Here is a 19087-nt window from a genome sequence, read left to right as displayed (position 1 = left end):
AACTTACAAAATTCTTAAGGGGTTGGACAGGCTAGATGCAGGAAGATTGTTCCCGATGTTGGGGAAGTCCAGAACAAGAGGTCACAGTTTAAGGATAAGGGGGAAATCTTTTAGGACTGAGATGAGAAAAACATTTTTCACACAGAGAGTGGTGAATCTCTGGAATTCTCTGCCACAGAAGGTAGTTGAGGCCAGTTCATTAGCTATATTTAAGAGGGAGTTAGATGTGGCCCTTGTGGCTAAAGGGATCAGGGGGTATGGAGATGAGGCAGGTACAGGATACTGAGTTGGATGATCAGCCATGATCATATTGAATGGCGGTGCAGGCTCGAAGGGCCGAATGGCCTACTCCTGCACCTATTTTCTATGTTTCTATGTCTCTATGTTTCTATCCTTTGTGTAAAAACTTTACCCCTCAGATTCCTATTAAATCTTTTCCCCATCACCTTAAACTTATGTCCTCTGGTTCTCGATTCCCCTACTCTGGGCAAGAGACTCTGTGTCCTCCCGATCTATTTTTCTCATGGATTTTATACACCTCTATAGGATCACCCCCCATCCTCCTGCGCGCCAAGGAATAGAGTCCCAGCCTGCTCAACCTCTCCCTATAGCTCCGACCCTCGAGTCCTGGCAACACCCTCGTAAATATTTCATGTCTTGAGTTGTTCAGTTAAACCTGGACACAGATCGCCCCAAGGAGTTTGTACGTTCTCCCCATGACCGCGTGGGTTTTTCTCCGAGATCTTCGGCTTCCTCCCACACTCCAAAGACCTGCAGGTTTATTGGTTAATTGGCTTGGTAGAAATGTAAAGTGTCCCTCGTGTGTGTGTAGGATAGTGTTAATGTGCGGGGATCGCTGGTCGGCGCTGACTCTGTGGGCCGAAGGGCCTGTTTCCGCGCTGTATCTCTGAACTAACCTAAAACTATTCATGTACTCTAACTAAAAGTGTCTCATAAGTGTCACATACTCCATGAATTTGATGCCTCTGTGACAAATAATTTTCAAGTACTTACCACGTAAGTGGCCATTTAGAACTCACAAACTTTGCACAACTTTACAAAGCTGCTCATTCATCCATTTCACTTAGCACTGACAACGTGCTATATAAATGTTGAAAATTAATAATCAGACGATAAATCCCTCCTGAGCACTGGGTCTTCCCACAATTTGCATTCTATGCACCAGCATTAAATTAGCTAGAATATATCTAAAGCATAACTAAGCAGGAATCCTTCAATTTTTTTGGTAAGAATAATAGCAATTTTGGATGGTTTCTCAAACTAAAATAGTCCTAAGAGAGACACAAAAAGCTGGAGTAAATCATTGGATCAGACAGCATCTCTGGAGAAAAGGAATAGGTGATGTTTCGGGTCGAGACCCTTCTGCAGACTTCAGACAAAATAGTCCCACCTACCCAGTTAAAACACTCATTCTTTCAGTGTTACTGGGTGTGTTAAAGACATATCTTTTTCGCTTCTCACACTTGACATCTTCACTTGTTTTACTGGCCTGACCCACACGCTCAGCTGCTGGGGAATACCTTTCATCAGAAAAGCATCAATAATTCTTATCCAGCAACACCCCCACTCAGTCTGTTCCCCAAAGATCCGTGCAATTGCTATAAGATGTTAGGCCTCACATGGCATCAATGATAAGTGGTAAAGAGACAACACATCTGGAGTGAACTGTGTGTGGGAAGGAACTACAGACGCTGGTTAACTATGTCTAACTTTAAGAAATGTTCAGGAAAGAACTGCAGGCGCTGGTTTAAATCGAAGGTAGACACAAACTGCTGGAGTAACTCAGCGGGACGGGCAGCATCTCTGGAGAGAAGGAATAGGTGGCGTTTCGGAATTAGACCCTTCTTCGGGCTGGATGTGGTGAATTGATGTTAGAGCCCCCGTGAAAAAATGCTTAAACTAACATGGTATTTCATTTCTCTAAGATAATAGCCAAGCGGCATGGTGGCACAGCTGTAGAGTTGCTGCCTCACAGCGGCAGAGATCCGGGTTCGATCCTGACTACGGGTGCTGTCTGCATAGAGTTTGTGCGTTGTCTCTGTAACCGCATGGGTTTTCTCCGGGTGCTCCGGTTTCCTCCCACACTCCAAAGATGTATAGGCTTGTCTACAAGATTCTGACTATCTATCCTGTCTATGCCTCTCATCATTTTACCTGCTTCTATCAATTTCTTCTCAACCTCCAACGTACCAGCGAAAACAGTCCAAATTTGTCCAACCTCTCCCCGTAGCCTCGAATCCCTCTCCCTTGTTTCCCTCTCCCCGACTCTCAGTCTGATGAAGGGTCTCGACCCAATACATCGCCTTTTCCTTTTCTCCAGAGATGCTGCCTGACCCGCTGAGTTACTCTAGTGTTTTGTGTGTACCCTCTAATCCAAGCAGCATTCTGGGAAACCTCTTCCGCAAAACCGTCACATCCTTCCTATAATGGGGTGACCAGAACTGCATGCAATACTTCAACTGCAGCCAAAACAAAGTTATGAGAAGCAAGAATGACGTCAACTCATTTTATCATCTTAGAATTGGGTCTTCCTGTTATGGATATGATTTGATATGGTTGATTAGGGATAGCCAGCATGGTTTTGTGCATGGAAGGTCATGTCTGACAAATTTGACTGAGATCTTGTCTACATGGGCTTCGGCGAGGTCTTTGATTATGTTCTACATGGTCCCCTGCTCCAGAAGGTTAAATTGCATGAGATCCAGGGAGAGCTAACTAACTGGACACAGAGTGTGTAGGAGGGAACTGCAGATGCTGGTTTACACTGAAGATAGATATAAAATGCTGGAGTAACTCAGCGGGACAGGCAGCATCTCTGGATAGAAGGAATGGGTGACGTTTCAGGTTGAGACCCTTCTTCAGAGATGCTGCCTGTTCCGTCTGACCCGCTGAGTGACTCCAGCATTTTGTGTCTATCTTAACTGGATACAGAATTGAATTGATGGTGGGAAGCATAGGCTGGTGGTGGAAGGTTGTTTTGCAGACGAGAGTCCTGTTTGGACTGGACCCGAGTCGTGTGCCTTTTGCTGGGTGCTGGGTCCACTAGTATCTGTCATCTATACCAATCATTCGGATGAGAATGTACAAGGCGCGATTAGATCTGATGAAAACGTCACCCATTCCTTCTCTCCAGAGATACTGCCGCAGAGTTACTCCAGCAGTTTGTGTCTATCTTCGGCGTAAACCAGCATCTGCAGTTCCTTCGTACACATGATTAGTCGGCTTGCATCGTGGCTTGGTTCGGCAACTTGACCGCCCTGGAGAAGAAGAGACTACAAAAAGTAGTAAACACTGCCCAGTCCATCATCGGCTCTGACCTTCCTTCCATCGAGGGGATTTATCGAAGTCGCTGCCTCAAAAAGGCTGGCAGTATCATCAAAGACACACACCATCCTGCCCACACACTCATCTCCCTGCTACCTTCAGCTAGAAAGTACAGGAGCCTGAAGACTGCAACGACCAGGTTCAGGAATAGCTACTTCCCCACAGCCATCAGGCTATTAAACCTGGCTCGGACAAAACTCTGAACATTAATAACCCATTATCTGTCATTTTGCACTTTATCAGTTTATTTATTCATGTGTTTTGTAGTAAATGCCTACTATGTTCTGTGTGCTGTAGCAAAGCAAGAATTTCATTGTCCTATCAGGGACACAATAAACTTGAACTTGAACTTGCAGATGACGTTGCAACAGATGCTATTGTAGACAATAGAGGCAGCTATCAAGAATCACAGTGTGATCGGCTGAGCTAGTGGGCTGAACAATGGCCAGTGGAGTTGTGTTGTCTGTTGAAGACACAAAACCTTTTCGATGAAGAGCAGGCGCAATGAAGCAGCTCTGTTGCAAAGCACGTCCACTAATTAGGTTTCAGAGTTGGATCATGCGAGCACATTCCACCAAGAGGGGCCTGCACTTTACTCTCTCCACTTCCACACGTTGCCTTCCGCATGACCCTTCCTGGAATCCAGCTCACATAGCGGTGAAAATTTGTTTTCCTTTTCTGCACTTAAGATGTCATAAAATTCCAGCTGGATGAGACACGAGCCTGAGGAAATCTATAGCAGGAACAGATACAGGCCCCATGAGCCTACTCTGCCATTTAGCAAAACCCTAGCTGAACCCTTGGCCCTTTTCCTGCCCTGTCGTCCCGCTCCCCCTCATCCCCCAATTCCCTTGATATCAGATATCTATCAATCCCAGTTACGAATGCAATCAACTACTGCCTTCAGGATAGATGATTTCAAAGTTTCGTCATTCTCAAAGTTAAAGAAAGTCTGAAGAACGGTCTCGACCTGAAACGTCACCCATTCTTTCTCTCCAGAGATGACTCCGCCTACCTGAGTAACACTCCAGCATTTTATGTCAAACTTAAAGAAATGTTCAGGAAAGAACTGCATGTGCTGGTTTAAATCGAAAGTAGACACAAAATGCTGGAGTAACTCAGCGGGAACAGGCAGCATCTCCGGAGAGAAGGAATAGGTGACATTTCTGAAGAAGGGACTCGACCCGAAACGTCACCCATTCCTCCTCTCCAGAGATGCTATCTGTCCTGCTGAGTTAAAGAAATGTTCCCTTGTTTACGGCCTAATTGGCTCTGAGACTGTTATCTTTTGCTCTGGACTCAGTAGCTGGGGAAACACCCTCTCCACATCGATCGTATTGAGCCCTCTAAGAATTTTGGACATAATGAAGCCTCCTCTCATTCTTCTGAATACCTAACATACTCAATCAGCACAGTGGCGCAGCGGTAGAGTTGCTGCCTCACAGGACCAGAAACCCTGGTTCGATCCTGACTAAGGCTGTTGTCTATAAGGTGTTTGCATGTTCTCCCTGTTTTCTCGTGGGTTTTCTCCGGGTGCTCTGATTTCCTCCCACATCCCAAAGATGTGCAGGTTTGTAAGTTAATTGGCTTCTGTTAATTGTCCCTAGTGTGTCGGATCCCTCCTGCATATCCATGTCTCTGGCTGAAAGCCTCTTAAACACCACTATGTCACATACTCAATAAACCAAATAGTTCAATGAAACATCAATTCTCCATTATAAATCCATATTAATTCTGCTCATATTAGTATTTGCATATCTTGATATAACATCGCTTCTACTAGCATCCATTAATTTCTGTCCTCTCTCCACTCTCCAGGACTAATATCAAGTTAGTTCCTCTTTCTGTGTCTGTGTCTGTCTCTCTGTCTCTCTCTCTGTCTCTCTCTCTGTTTCTCTCTGTCGGTCTCTGTCTTTCTCTATCTCTCCCTGTCTGTCTGTCTCTGTCATTCTCTGTCTCTCTCTCTCTGTCTCTCTCTCTCTCTCCTTTCATAAACAGTGGGGTCTCATTTGTTAGCCTCAAATCCATAGGAACCATTTCAGAATGTGTAATGCTTGGGAGCTGACATTTAGACCCTTCACCGCCTCTATTTCCCTTGGAATTTATCATCAGTTTGTAGGTTCAGTCTGAGGCAACTATGAAATATCAATTGCATTATGTGATACAGTTAACACTTGCTTTGCATCTTCTAACTCGTACTACAGTGAGATGGTTCTTATGCATTATATTTCACGGGACTCTACAGAATCTGCCACAATTAGAATGTGCTTGTGACTTACCCAAGTACCATCCATCATCGCATTTTTTAATAACTTTAACGTGGTCTCCTTGTCTGAGCTCCAGCTCATCGAGCTTCTTAGGGACAAATGAATATAAAGCCAAGTATCTGTAAAATAATGGGAGTTTTATCACATATTATTTGCATTCGATTCAAGATATATTGGGCGGCACAGTGGCGCAGCGGTTAGAGCCCCTGCCTCACACCCGAGTTCGATCCTGACTACCGGTGCTGTCTGTACGGAGTTTGCACGTTCTCCCCGTGACCCGCGTGGGGTTTCCCTGGGATCTCCGGTTTCCTCCCACACTCCAAAGACATACAGGTTTGTAGGTTAATTGGCTTGGTATAATTGTAAATTGCCCCTAGTGTGTAGGTGAGCATTAGTGTAGGGAGATAGCTGGTCGGCACGGACTCGGTGGGCTGAAGGGCCTGTATCCGCCCACGTATCTCTAAACTGGACTAAACTAAGCTACTGCAATCTTGGAGGCACATGGCATAGTATAAATGGATCATTGTTCTACCTTCCATTCTTCTAAGTATCAGTGTTTGTGTTACCGCAGGGGGGGGAATGTTTGTGGTTGAACACATATCATGTTTCTCAGTAGAATGATTGTTACATCAATAACAGCTTGTTATTATAAAGCATCTTCAACACAGCGAAGCACTCAGGGACATTTCACAGGAGTACTATCAGAAACAACTTTACACCAAGCTCCACATGACTGACGGTCAGAAGGTTGTTCAGAGCAATAGCTTCTGATTGCCTTCGAGGAGGAAAGAAAGGATTAAGGGGTGAATTACAGAGCCTTGGGCCTTGGCTGTCGAAGGCAGGCCAGGGTCACCAGTGGAGATTGGGAGCATTTAAACGGCAGGTAGCAGAGAAGTTGAAACCTTCAAGTTCAGGTATGTTGAAGTGTTGAAACAACGAACTGCAGATAGACACAAAAAGCTGGAGTAACTCAGCCGGACAGGCAGCATTTCTGGATAGAAGGAATAACATATAACCATATAACAATTACAGCACGGATACAGGCCATCTCGGCCCTACAAGTCCGTGCCGAACAATTATTTTCCCTTAGTCCCACCTGCCTGCACTCATACCATAACCCTCCATTCCCTTCTCATCCATATACCTATCCAATTTATTTTTAAATGATACCAACGAACCTGCCTCCACCACTGCCACTGGAAGCTCATTCCACACAGCTACCACTCTCTGAGTAAAGAAGTTCCCCCTCATGTTACCCCTAAACTTCTGTCCCTTAATTCTGAAGTCATGTCCTCTTGTTTGAATCTTCCCTATTCTCAAAGGGAAAAGCTTGTCCACATCAACTCTGTCTATCCCTCTCATCATTTTAAAGACCTGTCATGTGTAGGAAAGTCTGAAGAAGGGTCTCGACCCTGAAACGTCACCCATTCCTTCTCTCCAGAGACGCTGCCTGTCCCGCTGAGTTACTCCAGCATTTTGTGTCTGTCGTAGAAGGAATGGGTGACGTTTCCGGGTTGAGACCCTGCAGATGCTGGTTTACAAAAAAATGACCCAAAGTGCTGGAGTAACTCAGCAGGTCAGGCAGCACCCCTGGAGAGCATGGACAGGTGGCGCTATGGGTCGGGACCCTTCTTCGGACTTAAGAAGGCACACGGGCTTTTTTTTGTTTAAAACACTAAATGTTGGAATTATTCTGCATGTGGGCCTATCCATGTCTACCAGAAATGCTGCCTGACCTGCTGACTTAAGCCCCTGTCCCACTTTCCCGAGTTAATCACGAATTCTCCTTGATTCAAACTCGGAGATGCCAGGCGTAGGTACTCGGAGCTATTTATTTAACTCGTGGACATTTTTCAACATGCTGAAAAAAATGTCCCGGCTTACCTGATGCCCCGAGTACCTACAGCTGGCATTACGAGCCGCTACGAAATATCTACGGACTCCTACGGCCTCCTACAGACTCGCTACGGACATTCTCCGAGTTTGAATCAAGGGGGAAAACTCAGGAGAATTCGTGAGAACTCGGGAAAGTGGGACAGGGGCTTAACTCCAGCACTTTGTGTTCTAAACAAAAAAAAACATGTTTGCCATCTCAGGTAGATATAAAAGTTTACGGTGCTTTATTGAAGAATAAATGGACAGCCAGCCCGATGGTGTAGACAATCTTTAAACCCTCAGCCAATATCACAATTATCTAATTCTTGCAGGAGATGCGATGAATAAATTAGTTTTGTTACTTTTGTTACAGCAACAAGCTGACATCAAAGGTGAAATATAATAGCAGAAAATACTTAAAAAGGCAAGCAGCACGGGGGTCCTGGGTTATGGGGAGAAGACAGGAGAATGGGGTTAGGAGCGTGACTTAGATGAGCCGTGATTGAATGACGGAATATACTTGATGGGCTGAATGGCCTAATTCTACTCCTGCTCCTTATGAGAATGATGATGATGTATTGGCTTATTTCTCTGTCCAAAGACGTACAGGTTTGTAGGGTGATTGGCTTGGTATAAATGTAAATTGTCCCTAATGTGTGATGGGTAGTGTTACAGGCCTGTCTACCTTGGCGATTTTTGTCAGCGACTGCCGGCATCATTGACTGACGGCTCAGTCGCGGCGTGATGACGTATCGACGGGCGGTGTTTATTCAAGTGTCGCAACATTTTTTTTGTCGCTGCTGGATTTTGAAATGTTTAAAATCTTGTGGCGACACTAATATGACGCCGGCAGTCTCCGAAAAAATCACCAAGTGGGACAGGCCCTTAAATGTTCTGGAGTAACTGGTCAGTGCAGACTCGGTGTGCCAAAGTGCCTGTTTATGCGCTGTAGCTCCAAACTAAACTAAAGTAAATCAAAGGCTTTCAAACATTTCCTCATGTTGATGGTGTACATTCTTAAAAAGAATTGTAGAGACAGATAATGCTGATTCTTGTCATTTGGGAGCATGGTATGGCAATGTTATATGACTAGACATTAGATAAATCTGAATTAAACATTACAGGCAACGCTGACGCACTTTGGTCTTCTGCTTGTATATCCACAAGTGATAACTCAGTACGCTCTTTGACTAACTCTTTCAAGAGAGTTTTCCAAATGTAAACAGATTTTATTGAGCAAAATTGGATGAAACAAAATAAAACAATCATCTTGATTAACGTCCTTGGTAAATATATGTAGTAGCGAGACAGAGTGGGCGGCACGGTGGTGCAGCGGTAGAGTTGCTGCATTAAAGCGCCAGAGATCTGGTTTAGATCCTGTCTGTACTGAGTTTGTACGTTCCCCCCATGACCTGCATTGGGTTTTTTCTGAGTGCTCCGATTTCCTCCCATACTCCAAACATGTACAAATTTGTAGGTTAATTCGATAAAATTGTAAGTTGTATCTCCACACTAACGCTAAACTAAGCAAAACTAAACAAAGTACTGGAGCAGGGGTGGGGAACCTGCGGCCTTAAGGCCGCATGCGGCCTTCTCAGCCATTAAGCGCGGCCTTTTGAATGAATCCAAATTTTGTAGAACAAATCTTTTTATTATTATTAATATGTTTTTGTTCATCTTTTATTATTTTTATTTTAATCTTAAAATGAACGTATTTCAAATACCAAAGAGTAAAAGAAGATTCAATAAAATAATCTTCCACGACTGACGGCCAGAATTAAAACATTAGTAAGTCATGAGGGCTATTTTAACAAAATAATGTACATTTTGAAGTGTATCTAATTGAAGTTTCTTGGATGCGGCCTTATTAGATTACAGCTAATTTAATGCGGCCTTCCTCCACGACTCTGTGCTGGAGTAACTCAGTAGCCCGGCTGCATCTCTGGAGAGATGGACTGGGTGACATTTTGGGTCGAGACCCTTCTTCAGACTCAGAGAAAGAATGGATAATGTTTCGGGTCAAGACCCTTCTTCAGAGAGGCTGCATCGGTGGAGAACAGGAATAGGGACACTTGCAGTCCGACCCTTGACCCTTGTGCCCTAACCTGAAATGTCCCCTATCTATGTCCTCCAGAGATGATGCTGCCTATCCCACTGAGTTAATCCAGCATTTTGTGTCTATGCAGCCTGACCTGCTGAGCTACTCCAGCATTTTGTGTTCTACTCAAGATTCCAGCATCTGCAGTTCCTTGTGTCTGCTTCTTATAATCATTGTCAGCGGTTTATGCATGACATAAGATTCCTTTTTTTTTAGATTTCTTTGTCTCTTATACAAAACTATCTGAAACATGGAACAAATTAGATATTGTGTCAAACAGTATTGTTTTAATTAATGCTGAGGTAGTTAGTTAGGTATTCTTGAGCCATTTTTCAGTGCATTTGAAGCAGTGTATTTTTAAAACTCGATTAAATAAAATACTTACATTTCTTCACCAAGCTGAGCGTTGTCATAATTCACTCTTCTTTGATGAAGCTACAGGAGAGAAAGGGCATCCTTTAAAACTTTGGAGACAACGGAACCTTGGGCGGCACAGTGGCGCAGTGATAGAGTTGCTGCCTTACAACACCAGAGACCCGAGTTCGATCCTGACTATGGGTGCTGTTTGTATGGTGTTTGTACGTTCTCCCTGTGACCACGTGGGTCCCCTTTGGGTGCTCAGGTTTACTCCCACACTCCAAAGACGTGCAGGTTTGTGGGTTAAATGGCTTCAGTAAATTGTAAATTGTCCCTAGTGTGTAGGATAGTGCTGGTGTACGGAGTGACCGCTGGTCGAGGCGGGCCTGGTGGGCTGAAGGGTCAGTTTCCACACTTAAAGTCTAATGTAAAGAAAAGAAAAGGTTAGAGCAGAATAAAATGAGCTGGCAATCGAGGTGTAATTTTGATTTATGGAAAGAAAAGCAGAATGCTCCTATGATTTACTGGTCCATTTTGAAAAAAATATGACTCAATGTCTGCAGTTGTAAGGAACGTTGCAGGAGACATCCGCATACATATCAATGTTTGCGGAATCACCAGAGTGTGAGACCGTTGATTTAACGAGTCAAGATTCAAGAGTGTTTTAATGCCATACGTCCCAAAATGGTTTTATTCTCGACAAGGCCAGCAGCATAATCCTGGATGAATCTCACCCCAGTCACTCCCTCTTCTCCCTTCTCCCATCAGGCAAGAGGTACCGAAATGTGAAAATGCGCACCTCCAGATTCCTGGACCGTTTCATCCCAGCTGAACTGTCCTCTCACCAACTAGCGAGCGGTCCCGAACGACTATCTCCCTCATCGGAGTCCCTCGGTCTATCTTTAATTGGACTTTACGGGACTAAACCTTGCACTAAATGTTATTCCCTTTATCATGTATCTGTACACTGTGGACGGCTTGAATGTAATCATGTATTGTCTTTCCGCTGACTAGTTAGCACGCAACAAATGCTTTTCGCTGTACCTTGGTTTTTGTGACAATAAACTAAACTTAGCAAAACAAAACAAGTTCAAGTGAGTTTATTGTCATGTGTCCCTGATAGGACAATTAAATTCTTGCTTTGCTTCAGCACACAGAACATAGTAGGTATTTACTACAAAACAGATCAGTGTGTCCATATACCGTAATATAAATATATACACACATGAATAAATAAACTAAACTAAACTAAACTAAACGAAACTAAACTGGGGTAGAAGCTGTTCCTAAACCTAGACGTTCAAGTCTAACAAATATTTCAAATTCTTTGCCAAAATGAATGACGCTATAAAATGACAGTGAAGGTCAAATGTCCCGTAATTCATTTGCGATTCAGCAAACCCTTTAACCATTTTCAACATGTTGAAGCTCTTTCTGTGCTCGCATCAAGTCTCAAGAGAAACCAAATGTTGGAGTCTCTTTGCCTGTCATGGTTCAATGAGTTATGATTGAAAATAGGAAAGAGCCGCCATCTGTACATTCAACAGATGCAAATATTAATTCTCATGTAAAGGAAAAACATTCCACGGAGTTAGTGTGTAATTTAACATTTAAAATGGCAATCACATCGATACCTATCTGTCACATTCTTTGTTGGTATTCAAGTGCGTAAAGGAACCTAATGTACTTTGTAACTATGCACTCCATATGTGGTAACTCTTTGCATACCATATGTATGGTATTCAAGACAAATAATTTCACTGTGGCATGCCAGTTGTGATAATAAATTATCAATCAATCAATATGAATGTCTATAGCCTCCGCTAACATGACGACAGTAAATAGACAATAGACAATAGGTGCAGGAGTAGGCCATTCGGCCCTTCAATCCAGCACCTGGGTCTCTGGCGCTGTGAGGCAGCAACTGTACCACTGCGCCTAAGTAAAATGTTGTCTCCATGTAAAATATTAGCAAGGCAACCAACTGCAGTGCAGGACGAGCAAAATCTCTCTCTGTGCAAATCAAAGTTTCCGGGGCGATAATATCCAGATGAAAATAGCTGGAGGTGAAGCAATGGATTGGAATAATATATCAGCTACACCATTTTTCATAACAAGGGCAGCTCATGTTTGTTGGAAATGTGTGCACGCATCCAGCCTGAATATTCATATTCATAGATGGACACAAAATGCTGGAGTAACTCAGTGGGACAGGTAGCATCTCTGGAGAGAAGGAATGGGTGACGTTTCGGGCCGAGACCCTTCTTCAGACTGAGAACTAGGATGGGGGAGGGATGGAGAAAGAGGAAAAGGAAGGGTTATTTGAAGTTAGAGAAGTCAATATTCATACCGCTGGGGTGTAAGCTGCCCAAGCAAAATATGAGATGTCAATAGACAATAGGTGCGGGAGTAGGCCATTCGGCCCTTCGAGCCAGCACCGCCATTCACTGTGATCATGGCTGATCATCCCCAATCAGTACCCCGTTCCTGCCTTCTCCCCATATCCCCTGACTCCGCTATTTTTAAGAGCCCTATCTAGCTCTCTCTTGAAAGTATCCAGAGAACCGGCCTCCACCACCCTCTGAGGCAGAGAATTCCACAGACTCACCACTCTCTGTGAGAAAACGTGTTTCCTCGTCTCCGTTCTAAATGGCTTACTCCTTATTCTTAAACTGTCGTTCCTCCAATTTGCGCTGGGCCTCACTTTGACAATGGAGGAGGCCCGGGACAGAAAGGTCAGTGTGGGAATGGGAGGGGGAGTTAAAGTGTTGAGCAACTGGGAGAACAGGTAGGTTTAGGCAGACTGAGCGGAGGTGTTCAGCAAACACTATTCCTATTTCCTTCAATATTCATACCACTGCTCGCAGATGGGCAGTCATAAACCGGATACAAGCACGACTTGATGAAATACAGTCGCTGTGCACTTTAGCACACAACCAATTGTTGGCACAAGCCCTCTTTATTAAATGTGTTTACTTTCAGTTTGATCCACAGTCAACACCAAGGCTGGCCTCAATATGGAGTTAAAAAGAGCAAACACCAATCTTATATCTGTACAAAGGATGCTGGTTTAGACCGAAGATAGACACAAAAAGCTGGAGCAACTTATGGGGACAAACAGCATCTCTGGAGAAAAGGAATAGGTAACCCTGACTCTCAGTCTGAAGAAGGGTCTTGACCCAAAAAGTCACCCATTCCTTTTCTCCAGAGATGCTGCCTGATCCGCTGAGTTACTCCAGCTGTTTGTGTCTATCATCGATCTTAAATCTTCACACTCAGTCAATGAATCATTCACAACCATGGTGTCAAAATTAGAACAGTGAAATTGTTTAAAATACCATTGCTTTGCTCTGATTCTTGTCAGTGTGGGTGGGCAAATTTGCATTGACTCTGTGCTGGTGGTGCAGCGGTAGAGTTGCTGCCTTACAGTGCTTGCAGCGGCAGAGGCCTGGGATCGATCCCGATGACGGGTGCTGTCTGTATGGAGTTTGTACGTTCTCCCCGTGACCTGCTTGGGTTTTCTCCAAGATCTTCGCTTTCCTCCCACACTCCAAAGATGTACAGGTTTGTAGGTTCATTGGCTTGGTATAAGTGTAAATTGCCCCTAGAGTGTGTAGGATGGTGTTAATGTGCAGGGATCGCTGGTCGACGCGGACACGGTGGGCCCAAGGGCCTGTTTTCGCGCTGTATCTCTAAACTAAACTACACTAGACTAAACTAAACTGAACTTAAAATATTAGACGGACAGAATTCTTGTGGCTAACCATGAGTTCTTTCAGCTTACATCTTCTGGTTATAGGATTCGCAGAATGTTTAACAGTTTCAGGACAAATTGTTCCCCTCTGCTATTCTCTTTACTTGGCTGATCCTTGTGGAGATAATATGTTAGCAATACAGTGGGAATTGGTTACACCTGTAAAAGCTTTCCCACAGAGTTGATGGGACCAGAACAAGCCTGGGGGAATAAGGCTTGTTTTTGTTGCAAGCTATCCAGTCAGTGGACATAATATATGTGATTACAATCAAGCTGTCCACAGTGTACAGATACAGGATAAAGGGAATCATGTTTTGTGCAAGGTCAAGATAGCCTGAGGTACTCTGATGAGGTTCTTTATTTCCTCAATACTGTTCTGTATAGACCATCGAAGATAGACACAAAATGCTGAAGTAACAGCGGGACAGGCAACATCTCTGGAGAGAAGGAATGGCAGACGTTTCGGGGCAAGACCCTTCTTCAAACCTTCATGATCTCTATAATTTCCTCCAAACACAAGGCGTAGCTATTGGCACACTCTTGGGCCCCAACTACGCCTGCCTTTTTGTCGGGTACGTCGAACAATCCTTGTTCACTACGTACCAGGGCCCCATCCCCGACCTCTACCTCCGTTACATTGACGACTGCTTTGGGGCCACCTCCTGCACCCACACACAACTGACTGACTTCATCCACTTCACCACCAACTTCCATCCGGCACTCAAATACACCTGGACCATTTCCGACACTTCCCTACCATTCCTTGACCTCACCATCTCCATTGCAGGGGACAGACTTCTGACCGACATACACTACAAACCCACTGACTCACATGGCTATCTGGACTACACGTCTTCCCACCCTGCCCCCTGTAAGGACTCCATCCCCTACTCCAAATTCCTCCGCCTACGCCGCATCTGCTCCCAGGATGAGACGTTCCACACCAGGGCATCGGAAATGTCCTCGCTCTTCAAGGAACGGGGATTCCCCTCCTCCACCATTGATGAGGCTCGCACCAGGGTCTCTTCCATACCCCGCAACACTGCTCTCTCTCCCCATCCCCGCACTCGCAACAAGGGCAGAGTCCCCGTAGTCCTCACCTTTCACCCCACCAGCCGGCAAATACAACAAATCATCCTCCGCCATTTTCGCCACCTCCAACGTGACCCCACCACTCGTCACATCTTCCCATCTCCCCCCATGTCTGCCTTCCGCAAAGACCGCTCCCTCCATAACTCCATTGTCAATTCTTCCCTTCCCTCCCATACCACCCCCTCCCCGGGCACTTTCCGTTGCAACCGCAAGAAATGCAACACCTGTCCCTTTACCTCCCCCCTCTACTCCATTCAATGACCCAAGCAGTCGTTCCAGGTGCGACAAAGGTTCACCTGTATCTCCTCCAACCTCGTCTACTGCATCCGCTGCTCTAGATGCCAGCTGATTTACATCGGTGAGACTAAGCAGAGGTTGGGCGATCGTTTCGCCGAACACCTCCGCTCAGTCCGCGAGAACGTACCTGAACTCCTGGTGGCTCAGCACTTCAACTCCCCCTCCCATTCCCAATCCGACCTCTCTGTCCTGGGTCTCCTCCATTGCCAGAGTGAGCAACACCGGAAATTGGAGGAACAACACCTCACATTCCGCCTGGGTAACCTGCGTCCGGCAGGCATGAACATTGAATTCTCCCAATTTTGCTAGCCCTTGCTGTCTCCTCCCCTTCCTTAACCCTCGAGCTGTCTCCTCCCATCCCCCCGCCCTCGGGCTCGTCTTCCTCCCTTTTTCTTTCCTTCTCCCCCCCCCACCCCCTATCAGTCTGAAGAAGGGTTTCGGCCCGAAACGTCACCTATTTCCTTCGCTCCATAGATGCTGCTGCACCCGCTGAGTTTCTCCAGCATTTTTGTGTACCTTCGATTTTCCAGCATCTGCAGTTCCTTCTTGAACACTCTGTAAAATAACTGCTGGATTGTGTTGCAAATATCCTGCTTTGATTTGCTTTATTTGGTGCTTATGGTGTTGGAGGTACTTAGCGGTTAAGGCGGGAGTTGTGGAGGGAATATTAGTTAGTTTGTGGGATATGAGTTAGTTTAGTTTATCGGTAGGTGTACCGAGGTACAGTGAAAAGCTTTTTGTTGCATGCCATCCAGTCAGCGGAAAGACTATACATGATTACAATCAAGCATGATGACAATCAAAAACTATACATGATTACACTGTGTGCATCTATCCACAGTGTACATATACAGGATAAAGGGTGTCACATTTAGTCCAATATAAAGTCCAGCAAATTCCGATGAGAGATAATCCGAGGGTCTCCAACAAGGTAGATGGTAAATTAGGACCTCTCTCTAGTTGGTGATAGGATGGCTCAGTTGCATGGACTGACAACGTTTTGGATTGAGACCCTTCTTCAGACTGATAGGATCAGGGGATAGAAAGCTGAAAAGGGGAGTTGGGGGGAGGACAAAGCTTGGCGAGTGATAGGTGGATACAAGTGAGTTTTGATTTGCAAATGGATGAAGTAAGTGGCAAAGGCTAGGTGAAATGGAGATGAAAGGTTGACAGATAAGGAGATGTGTAAATAGAGCTGTCAGGAGAGAGATAGATACAGCAGGCAGTGAAGAAAACTAATGGCATGTTGGCCTTCATAACGAGAGGATTTGAGTATAGAGGCCCTTCTGCAGTTGTCCAGGGCCCTGGTGAGACCACATCTGGAGTATCGTGTGCAGTTTTGGTCTCCTAATTTGAGGAAGGACATCCTTTCTCATTGAGGCGGTGCAGCGTAGGTTCACGAGGTTAATCCCCGGGATGGCGGGAGTGTCATATGAGGAAAGATTGGAAAGGCTGGGCTTGTATTCACTGGAATTTAGAAGGATGAGAGGGTATCTTATAGAAACATATAAAATTATAAAAGGACTGGACAAGCTAAATGCAGGAAAAATGTTACCAATGTTGGAGGAGTCCAGAACCAGGAGCCACAGTCTAAGAAAAAGGGGAAGCTATTTACAACTGAGATGAGAAAAAACTTTTTCACCCAGAGAGTTGTGAATTTGTGGAATTTTCTGCCACAGAAGGCAGTAGAGGCAAATTTAATGAATGAATTTAAAAGAGAGTTAGATAAAGCTCTAGGGGCTAGCGGAATCAAGGGATATGGGGAGAAGGCAGGCACGGGTTACTGATTGTGGATGATCAGCCATGTTCACAATGAATGGCGGTGCTGGCTCGAAGGCCCAAATGGCCTACTCCTGCACCTATTTTCTATTTTTTCTATTTTAGTTTTGTTTCAATTGTTTTTCTATTTACATGGATATTCAGGGAAAGGAGGCATGTGGATCACGTGCAGGCAGAGGAGATTTGTTTAAATTGGATTCATGATCAGCATGGACATCGTGGGCCAAAGGGCCTGTTCCTGTGCAGTTTTATGCTGTGGCTATTTTATACTCCTTTGTCCCCCCACTACTTACCCCACTCCTCAGTCACCCACCACTCTCCAGACTCATGCATTTCAGCTAGCATCTAAAACAGATATCCCTTGTGCCATCTTACCTGATGTAAAGACCTCTGTGAAGCCACCTCTGTATTCAAATGACTTGCAGGTGTTGGCGTGTGATCTCGGTGGCACATGTGATCACCTGGTTGTTTTCCAATCACTTCAACATATGTGACAGGAAATATCCCCTTCCGATCTGTCCCAGGGGCCTTTCCTTCGTACCAGTTCTCATCTATTCTCCGGAGCAAAATTACCATCTGATTCTGAAATAAATCAATTGTTAGTTAAAGCTGTTGTGGGGGCATGGACCAATATCACAGATTTAAATAGTAAGGTTCAAGGTGGCGCAGCGGTAGACTTTGCTGCCTTACAGCACCAGAGACCTGGGTTCGATCCTGACTACGCGTGCTGACTGTGCGGAGTTCGTACGTTCTCCCCGTGACCTGCGTAGGTTTTCTCTGGGTGCTCCGGTTTCCTCCCACACTCCAAAGATGTACAGGTTTGTAGAATAATTGGCTTGGTAAAATTATAAATTATCCCTAGTGTGTGTAGGATAGTGTTAATGTGCGGGGATCGCTTCTTCTTCTGTGGTGTGGCGTGCACAGCCTAAAGTTGTTGGCCAACTTGTTCTGTTTGATCTTCTGTTTGTGCACGTCGAGTTGATTGCATTAGTCGAAACAGGGCGGCCACGTGAAGGTTGCAATCTTCCACCCCCGGGGATCGCTGGTTGGGCCGAAGTGTCTGTTTCCACACCGTATCTCTAAATTTAACTAAAAATAAATTTGCGCGTGCTGACCAGCGATCACCCCATACACTGGCATTAACATACTGTACATAGTAGGGACAATTTGTAAATTACAAAAGCCAATTAACCTACAAGCCTGTATGTCTTTGGAGTGTGGGGGGAGACCGGAGCACCCAGAGAAATCCCACACGGTCACAGGGAAAATGTACAAACACCGCACAGACAGCACCTGTAGTCAGAATCGAACCCTGCTCGCTGGTGCTGTAAGGCAGCAACTCTATCGCTGCGCCACCGTGCTGCCCCTTGGAGAATCATATTTGAACACAGATGACTTTTTAGCTTCTATTGAAGTTCATCGCATTGACTTTGACATTGTGACTCAAGAAAGCTAACATAAAACCAGAAAATGCTGGAGGAACCCAGCGGGTCAGGCAGCATCTGTGGAGAGAAGAGAAAAGCGACGTTTTGGATCGGGACTCTTCCTTAGGGTCCGAACAAGGGTCCTAATCCGAAAGTCACCTTTCCATTCCAGGTTCGCGACCCGAAAAGTCACCGGTCCACTCCCTCCACAGATGCCGCCTGACCCTCTGAGTTCCTCCAGCACTTTGCGATTTGCTCAGGTTTCCAGCATCTGCCGTTCCTTGTGTCTCTCATATAAAACCAAGCCAATTCCCTCAAAGCCTAAATGGCCACTATTCGCTATAAACCTGAAGCAATGCAGCCTTAACTTTCAAGGATAATAATGTTTATTTTTTTTAAAATATTTTTATTAGAAGCAATGTACACTTATAACTTGGCATATAACATAATACATTTCGTGTACAACTTCTTGTTTTAAATTTAACAATAGAAAAATAATAGACGCAAGAAAAGAAGAAAAAAGAAGAGATTAATGCCCCTGTTCCACTTATGCCCCTGTCCCACTTAGGAAACCTGAACGGAAACCTCTGGAGACTTTGCGCCCCACCCAAGGTTTCCGTGCGTTTCCCGGAGGTTGCAGGTGGTTGCCGGAGGTTGCAGGTAGTGGAAGCAGGTAGGGAGTCTGACAAAAACCTCCGGGAACCGCTCGGAAACCTTGGGCGGGGCGCAAAGTCTCCAGAGGTTTCCGTTCAGGTTTCCTAAGTGGGACAGGGGCATATTAGGAAAGTAGTGATGTTAG

General features: G+C 45.1%; 1 protein-coding gene across 2 annotated transcripts in view; it reads right to left on the bottom strand.

Moving 5' to 3' along the window:
• LOC116978244 overlaps positions 1 to 19087 on the bottom strand; it is an 88278-nt gene that overhangs the window by 604 nt on the left and 68587 nt on the right. For both annotated transcript variants that reach the window (XM_033029243.1, XM_033029242.1), the window contains 3 exons: positions 17240 to 17446; positions 9971 to 10020; positions 5625 to 5731 (listed from right to left, as the gene is read on the bottom strand). In XM_033029243.1, coding sequence (XP_032885134.1) covers positions 5625 to 5731; positions 9971 to 10020; positions 17240 to 17446 — 364 coding nt within the window. The remainder of the gene's footprint in view (positions 1 to 5624; positions 5732 to 9970; positions 10021 to 17239; positions 17447 to 19087) is intronic.

This window comes from Amblyraja radiata, chromosome 11 (assembly GCF_010909765.2).
Source record: "Amblyraja radiata isolate CabotCenter1 chromosome 11, sAmbRad1.1.pri, whole genome shotgun sequence".
Taxonomy (NCBI): Eukaryota; Metazoa; Chordata; class Chondrichthyes; order Rajiformes; family Rajidae; genus Amblyraja; species Amblyraja radiata.
This window is presented reverse-complemented; position numbering and strand designations above follow the sequence as displayed.